The sequence below is a fragment of the Coturnix japonica genome, chromosome 1 (assembly GCF_001577835.2).
Source record: "Coturnix japonica isolate 7356 chromosome 1, Coturnix japonica 2.1, whole genome shotgun sequence".
NCBI lineage: Eukaryota > Metazoa > Chordata > Aves > Galliformes > Phasianidae > Coturnix > Coturnix japonica.
In genome coordinates this window covers 172,759,821-172,769,003 of record NC_029516.1, presented here as the reverse complement: position 1 = coordinate 172,769,003, position 9,183 = coordinate 172,759,821, and the positions used below count along the sequence as shown (strand labels likewise).

Here is a 9,183-nt window from a genome sequence, read left to right as displayed (position 1 = left end):
TGAGATGCAGGTGTATGAAATACCTACACACCACACTTAGTGGTTAGAAATCAGCACTTCTGACCCCTTGTACCCCAACACAGCAAGCCATGTCTGTAGGAGATCTGTAGCTCTTCTGCAGCCAGCTGGAAACTCCTATGGCTCCTTCCCGTGGTTATACATTAACCCTTCTGAATTGCTGCAGCTGAATGAAGCTCCTGTGATGGAGTAACACAGAGTTCATTTCTCCTCCTGCACACAGATGAGTTCTTCATGTGTCTCAGACCACCCTTCCAGAAGAGGGCAGATAAAAGCGTGGTTTAAGCCCAGGTTGGGACTTTGCTTTTGAGGCTAAGGAGGAGAAAGCCACATTCTCCTGGTTTACAAGATCCATCTACTTCATGCCACAGTACTGAGTCTTGAATCTGACAGGAGTCAATGTAAAATTATGGCATTTCGTTTGGAGGATGGAGCTCTTGTCACTACAGGAACTGGGAAAAGAAAAAGGATATACAGCCTTCAGTGGTCAACACTGAGAGAAGTCACACTTTGCCCAGTTCACGCTTCTCTCCCTGATTTCTTCCTGTTGTCTGATGTTGTCAGCGTTCACCGTGTCAGAACGCCTGCATTTTTAGAGCTGCTCTGCATACGTACCGTTAGTCTAAATAAAAGAACCTTGCTCCTCTTCTGGGTACCGCGTGGAAACCTCAGGGATGTCTCCTGGCAAAGCACAGCAGAGGATTCCACTGGCCTTGGAGGGAAGCACTGATAAGTGGTGGATGAGCCCCCACCTGCAAGAATTCACCTCTGCATTCCTATAATAACGCAAGTAAAAAATGTTGTAGTCTCAATCCCATCCTCACTGCTGGCTTTGGTCAACTGGCTGCAACATCACCCTGAAGCCAGATGTTAAATAAAAAACACGCGTTAAAAATCATTAACAACTGCGAAAATAATTCCATCAGGTCTTCGTCGTTGTCAGAGCTGGTCAAGGAGAGGAAAACTCAACCAAATTAATGCCAAATGTGAATTCTCCATTCCCACGGCAGCCATTGAGCTGCTGATGGAAAAACACAGCAGGCATTTCTTGGTGCGTATGGCGAAAGAAATCCCTCCTGGACGGGTGACCGCCACTGAAGAGCACTCGTTGCTTCAACACACATTATACGTTGTACATCAAATTATTTCAGGTTTTTGTTTTTGTTTTTATTATGACAATTTACATGTCATATTTATATGAAAGAAATGACAGTAGATATTATAACAAAAAAACATTATGAAAGAAAAGTTACACAATTAGGCCTACAAGCTATAAAATGGCTTCAGGCCCAGCTTATACACAAAGAGTTCTGACCAGACTGTAGTGAGACAACGCTGAACAATTCATTAACAAAAATATTGGCACCAGCCTTAACATTTGTTTTGTTTTTTTTAACTTCATTTACAAGGAATACAGTATTTAAACAGTTGTGTACTGCAAATCTAAAAACATGAACTGTTATTAAACTGCAGTTAACCCTTTGAGCACTGAGGCCACCGTGACTTCCATTTGCAAAGGTTTTAATGCATCGTGGTTCACATGCACGCGGTATTTCTGGCAAGGGGGGGAAGGACAGTGAAAGCACCACCCCATTTATGTGCAACAATGACAATTCCAGTTTATTCAGCGTCTCTCTCCCCACCTCCCACACACACAGTGTGCGTCCCCTCGCTCCTTTCCCTTTCATATTGTAGCAAGTCACAATGGAAGAGATTTAAAAATCAAGGTTCAGGACTTGGAAATGCACGGGTTCAGCTCTGCAAAGAGCTCGGCTTGCGGGACGTCTAGAGAAGGAAAAGAAAAACGAGGCCAACTGTGAACGAGACTGATGTTCAGGAGCTCCAGATTTCTTTGTGAAGATACAGACAGCACACAGGGGTTAAGACAAGACTGTATTTCATGTACACATATCTGGGATTTTAACCTATCCGGCAGTTTCGATCTAATTGTCACAAAAATTGGAGGGCAGCCATTCTGCTAGCAGTTACCTGGTCCTATGCTATTTGGGGCAGTGAATACACCCAGTGCTTGTCTAGCATCTGACTAAAACCCTGCACCTATCTGAATGCACCATTGTGCATACTGACAACGGTGACATCAAGCGCTTGAATCAGTTGAATGCCATCTCATGGCTGCTGCAGATCTACGAAGCAGGGCAACCAGCAGCCTGACTGGCATGAAAAACAAATTGTTTTCATGCAGGTTAGGGGGAGGAGTACCATGTTAATGGGTATAGCATAGGAATCAGATACTGTACAAGATTTTAGAGTCCGTATGATGAATATGAAATGAAAAACTAAACAAGGTATATTGCTGTATGGTATGGTTTGATTTCCTTTTCTACCACTAACTTGAGTAGCAGATTAGTATCTGTTAAGGACTTTTAACTAATAAATGGCGCACTGGTAACAAGGCCTGTTGTATGTTTTAGAAGAAGGACTTTATCATTTAAGTCAAGTTCTGACAGACTAATCTAAGTATCACTAATCAGTTTAGTCCTGTGGGACATAAAAAGAGGAACAAAGGAACCTGGGTGGACTCCAACCAACATCCCCAAAGGCAAACATAGTCACAGTACTGCACAGACTGATCCTAACCTTCTCCGTGCCCATGCTGTGCTGGTGGAACCGCTCCCTCAAGGAAAGAGACCGTGAACAGCTTTTCCTGTTGCTCTGAAGGTCACGATGAGAAAAGGAGGGTGTCAAGATGATTCTCTTACACGGAGACCTTCCGTTTGAAACACAGTCTTTAAAGGGCAAATCAGAAGCAGTTTTTAGGCCTGTCCAAGACCCATCTTGCAAATTGCATGTGCTTGCATCCACATTTTTCCATTCCGCTTCCCTCTACCCACTCCCCATCTCCTGTTAGTGGAAAGAACATTCCGACAGCAGGAGAAACCAACTCGGTCTGCACCTGGGGAACCAGTGAGACTGACTATACACAAAGTGCTGCCAAGTGCACAAAGTAAACCAACTGAAGGAATAGAAAAACTCTACCTTTCAGTTTTCCTTAGTAACCTTTGGGGTTATATGTAGCAATAGTAGATCTATTTGCAGACACACCTGCCTTCATTAAGCATGTGTCCTCTCTACCTGCTGTATCATCCCCTGATATCATCATCCTGTGGGGTGCCAGCATTTACAAAATGATAGTCAAAAACCCAAGCTGTAGGACTTGCTTTTAGTCGCAGTTATACCCGGGGCCTTTACACCACATCCTCAACTATAAAAACGTCTCATCTACTCAAGAGTGTCCTATTCTTTCCCCCAGAAGCTGTACACATTTTTAAGTGTCACACTAAGCAATATACATCTTCTGCAATATACAAAATAAGTTAAATTATTCCAAAGCATTGGGACAGACAGCTCCCAGGCACACGCTTTTGCTGTTTGGGACTACCTCATGTAGTTACACCTAACCTAAAATAAGAGCTTGGTAAGTGATGCACATTTTCAGAAGGGACCATTAATCCTCAGCACCCTGAATGCTGCGTATCCAGCTTCAGGTTATAAGTATTTCTGGAGTCAAAGTGTCCCACGAGGTCCCCAACTCACAGCATCACAAAGTGGTCACTGAGAACTGTAATTACTTCAGTATATGCTGGATAATAAGTACTGTTTCTGTTGGTTTTGTTCATTTTCTGTCTTCTGACTTATGAAAGGATACAGCCCCAATCCCTCTCGTTATAGAAGGGGAGGAAGAAAAGTAAGATCCCGGGAAACATGGGCTTCATCCCACACGTCCTCAAAGCTGTGCTCCTTTTGCATGGATTGCTGGAGATTTCCCCACCACATTCAACAGATTTTGTTTTCCAGAAAGGTACAATTTGAAGTTATTTGATATTTTTACATATATTTATACATGAAAGGATTTTATATACCCAGTGAACTGAAAGCAAATGTAAATATGTATCTAGGGTGCACGCTGCACGTTGGATGCTAAACACAAGCCTGTGGATAGCATTCAGTGTGCATGTACCCAATCCAATTCTCCAGGCCTACATGTTGCCATTTGGAATTAGATGATACAAACCCCTTGCCACCAAAATTCCTCATTTACTTTTCAATTATACATATATATACTTATATATATAGAGGTGAAAATAAGTAATTTAAAACAACTTGCTTAAAGTTTCTTAATTCCCCACCCTTCTGGTTGGATTAATGCTCCGCATTCTGTAGTACAGAGTGGCCGTACTTGGCACATCACTCATACTCATGGCAAAGAGACAATCCTTTATCTTTGTGGCACCCAAAACATCCATTCCCCAACTCAGTTTATAGTTCCTTCCCTCCTCCAGCGCTTCTGAAGACTCACACACCCCACAGAAATCAGCTCACTTTCTTCCTCATGTTATACTCTGAAGGATCTGAAGTTAAAGAAGACACAGCTTTTGGTGTCAACCTCTGTGCAAAGAGCAGGAGATGGCCAAATAAACTGCCTCCGTGCTCAGCCAACAGGTGTTCTATTCTGCTGCTTCCATTCAGTCCATCGTGTGATAAACCCCTGGCTGAATGCATTCTGCTCCTTACACACCCTGAATTCCTGTTAGCCCAAAGCCACACCTGAAGATGAGCAGTCAAAGGCATTGTGACTTCTGATCTCACGATGCATACAGTAGAGCTGCTAAGGACACCGCAACACCTGGAGGACATTCCCACTCTGGGATCACATACACATGACACAACAACATGAGCCCCACGTGGCAGCCAGCCAGCCTTGTGTCTGAAAACATCTTTCCAAACAGATTAACATTTCCCACCATGTTGGAAGCCTTAGACAGGAGAAAAAATGGAAGTTTTAAAATCCTGGGTTCTGTAGAACATCTAGGCAGATTTTCCATGCACATTATTCCTACTGGTCTAATGGGACCTTGGGATCCAAGGGATGAAGCCATCCCAGCTACCAGATATGACTCCTGACCAACAGAAAGTAACAACCTCTCTGTCTACATCAGTTAAACTTGATGCTCTTGACATAAAATTCAATGCTCCATTCCTGCTTTCTGGTCTTCTGTTTCACTCCAAAACACAGTGCTCAATTTCTTCCTGGTTGGTGCATTCACTATTTTAACTGCTTTGTATTTTCCTACATTCACAATCGCTCACCCGCCACATCTCCAGCATTTGGGGCAGTCTACAAGCAAGAACGTTTTCTACGGCACTGATCAGACAGGAAAAGGCTCCATCTGGCAGCAAAAAACAGATGATGGCACTGCCAACATAAATGAGAAGTCACTTGTTGCACAGTGTTGCTGCACGGCAATCAAGACAGTTTGCACTGCAAATATTAAAAACGCTTAGCAACTATTAACATTAGAAAGGGGAAGCCAAATGTTCTTGTTTCAAAACACGAGTGTATTAGTAATGTAGTAGCACTACATTTATGCATCACCCAGGCAAATTAAAACAGTGTGGTAGCTAAAATGCTACACACGCTTTTAAGAACGTTCTAAACCCTGTTTTAATACCTGCTCGTGAAATCTGTTAGCAGTTAACATTGATAAGGTGGAAAGATATTTAATATTTAATGGCGTTCAATTCTCATTTAGAAAGAGCATGATTTCTGCTTTTTCTTAATCGCAAGCTTGCTTAGCACAGCAGATAATGAACGAGTTCTATCCTTGCAGCTGTGACGATTCTAGTTCTGGATGTGCACTGCTAGAACCCAATCGAGTAACAGTCACGGAGTGGTTCTGATAGAACTCGTGGAGAGAGGTGGGGGAAACAAAACCAAGACTTGCCAGGCCAGAAGTAGGTATTTTTTTGGATCTAGGTTTTCTAGAGAGGTATTTAGTAAAGGCCTAATGCCGGTTTTAGTATAAGAAAACAGAAGTGCTTCATGACTGACTAGTAAATACAACATAATGGAAGGGAATCAGGTGGGGCAGGAAAGGAGAACTCACTCCTCAGTGGCAGCAGCAGTTTTGGTGCATCCATTGCCGGCAATGGACATCAACACCAGTCAAAAATCCAAATCTCAGAGCAAAAGGAGTAACAAGGTGACCTTTTTGGATTTCAACGTTTGGCAGATCTTTGTCAGCTGTGTGCTACAACACGTACAAACGCTACAGCCTGCATCTTAATTCCAAATGAAGAGAAAACTCAACGCTTCCCAAAGCAAATCTCAGCTCTGCTCTTTCTTATGTGCCCACGTTTGTTGGTTTTGTTTGTAGTCTCCATTTGTTTTAACGACAGCACATATCACTTCAGGCCCTCTCCAAAGTCGATGGGACGTCTTGGAGCCGAGCGTTTTCTCTCAGAAACACTGCCTTCTTGAAATCAGTTTTGGTCACGGGACAATTATTAAAATGTATTTTAAGAAAACTCTAATGGCCAAAGGCCAACACTACATTCAAAACCTGCTAATACATCCAGGCAGATAAGTAAAATCAAAACAAAAAACACACACAAACCCCAAACAGAAAACCTCCAAAAGGAAAACTGTTCCATTTGTTTACTTCAATTTGAAGTAGATACTAAGGACATGAATGGACCAGTCACGGCTTATTGGAAAATCCCTCAATCCTTCGATGCGCTGTAATTCGGCGGTCAGTGCAGTTTGTACAGACACGTTCCATTCAGATACTCCGACAGAAGGTGGAACCCAAGTGGCCAGGCAGATACTGCAGGATTCTTTTGTCTGTATGAGTTTGCAGCACGTCAAGATGCCATCCCGCTTACAGACCAACTTCACATCACTGCGTCCTCCCAGTGGACACCGTGCACAGAAGACCATCTGATGAACTACGCATGAGATAGCTTTGTGTATTCATCACTAGCATGTTTCAACTGTCAAAAACTTCATTACAGTACACTTTACTGTACAAACACTTTAAAGGATGTTTATTAGGAAAGTCTGCAAGTCATAATGGATAGTAGAGTTCTTGTTTATGGTACCTTCTTGGCCTCTAGTAATTCTGTTTGCCTCCGATATTAAAATGAAACTGCTTCCATGAAGGTGATTACTAATGAGCTATGGCATGTTAACCTACAACTCACAAAATGCGACAGTACAGACGTTAAATTGGAGACTGTCTGTTAAGTTGTAATCTAAGTTGTGAACATTTAAATATAATATATATCTCATATGAAAAAGCTAAAGCACAAGTGCTTCTGCACCCCGCCCACCCCTTGAGCCAAACCCACCCCAAATTCCGGTTTGGGCCCTGACCGATTTGGAATGCTTTCTTAGGCCACCCATTTCCACAAATTTGTATGCACTCAGGAAATATAAAGCCAAAAATATACAAATCTCTTGTTGTGATAAGGTTTTTTGTGAGTGAAATTACCCAGGACCGTGGACTTGGAAGGAGAAAGGGGGGTAAGAGAGGGGAATTTACAGCAATTCTTCTTCAAAGTTCAAAACTGGTCACTTCACAGAAAGACTGCAGGACTGGTGAAATTCTTGCTTCTAAAAAGTGATACTGTAGTGGAGAATTTTCTAGGAAAAATAAAACAGCTTTTAATAACTGGCCCGCTGGTATGAGCTACCGTGGAATAAATTAGCACAAAAACGGAAGTCTTATAACTGTTCACTGTTACAGACGTAATCAACAAGGTCAGTCACTCTCAAAAGTTCATCTTCATCTTCCTCTGGCCCTACTGCTTCCTGCCCGCTCCCCGTCCCGTTGGGCGCCAGGCTGGCGCTGGCTGTGCTGTCCTTGGGGGCTTGGGTCTTCTCACTAGGTTTGCCAATCAAGTTCTCAATGGTTTTACCTGGGCTCTGTCCGTTGGTGGAAGGCAAATCCACCAGGCTGTAGTCCAAAGGGCTCTCTACTTTCCCTACGTTATCAAAGTCATCTTCGTCGTCACTCTCTATCCGGTAGCAGTGCTTCTTGATGTTGTCTGGAGGAGCCTGTGGTGCTGGTAGCTTATTTGCAGGGTTTTCTGCCTCCTCGTTAGCATTTTCGCAGTTATCTTCGTCGTCTGTTTCAATTCTGTTGAGCCGTTTGCGGACAGGCCTCTCCTCATCTTCCTCATCCTCTCCTTCCTCAGAGTAGTCGTCCGTACTTCGCCGACGTTTTCGAATCAGCCGCTTCGACTCTTTTGTGGAATCATCATCTTCGGAGTTCTTGGACGCGTAGCTCTCTGGAATAAGCAGCAGACTTAAAGCCGTTAGCAAATGTGAGTGCATGCAAAATAGTTACACTCCTATTTTTTAATGATTTACACTCATCAAAACACCATCTCTCTCTCTGTCTCTCAGCACACACATTTCAGTCTCCTTCCTCAGTCCCCCAACCACGTCAACACACTTGCATACTTCTCCCATTCTAAAGAAGCTGCTGAAACAGCAAAGTGCAGCTATCTGTTGGTATTCTGGTATTTTCAATGTAATTACATTTCCAGTAACTGTTACATACTTTTTACACTGGAAACATGGTAAACTACTAGAATGGTACTAAAAAGTCAGTACCAAAAATGCCTGAGGAAATGGGTTTTCATGTACAAAAGACACCATCAATCCGGCACTGTTTAAAGTCACAAGTGCAGGAAGCAAGGAAAAAGTCTGCCACCATCTAGCAGATCGTGAGCAGGCAGCCTATATATCCTATTTCTGAGAACAGACTGTATATTGAAGAATGAGGTCACATTTTCAAGATACCACATGGCTGTATTACATACTTGTTTCCCTTCATGGAAGAGGATCTTGTAACACTCTACAGACTCAGGCCAGCACTTCCAAAACTTACCTAAAGGTGCCCTGGCACCCAATGCAACCTGTAAAGCTCAGCACATCTCAGTGCCAAACTGACGGTTCTCGTGAGCTGGGCATCAGAATTAAAAGGACCCAAAGCCAGTGGCTGTTTGTACAAGCTGATTTTGTATCTAAATACACATTGATGGCTCATGGAGTGACTGGCATTACTGCGAGCAGGTTTTCTGCAACATCATACACAGCTGCACTGATTGCAGCACCTTCAAACAGGAGACTGCATAGGGACTAGAAAAGGCTGAATGACCACAGAGGAAGGTAGGGCGGAATACCGACCTACACAAAAACAATCACGGCAACAGAAGGCAAAAATAATCTTTGAGCATTTGTGGAAAAGGCTTTGTGGCCTTTTAACCAGAGAAGTGGCAAAACAGTGACATTAATTATAGCTTTGAAATGCCACCACTCATTGCCAGACACAGTCAAGTCAGACCTGTGAGGCCAGA

At 43.1% G+C, this 9,183-nt stretch overlaps 1 protein-coding gene across 1 annotated transcript in view; it reads right to left on the bottom strand.

Moving 5' to 3' along the window:
• Positions 1-1,163: 1,163 nt before the first annotated feature.
• Positions 1,164-9,183, bottom strand: part of RSF1 (remodeling and spacing factor 1) — a 51,331-nt gene continuing 43,311 nt past the window's right edge. Inside the window, exon 16 of the mRNA XM_015852508.1 lies at positions 1,164-8,109. Coding sequence (XP_015707994.1) covers positions 7,544-8,109 — 566 coding nt within the window. The 3' untranslated portion in view covers positions 1,164-7,543. The remainder of the gene's footprint in view (positions 8,110-9,183) is intronic.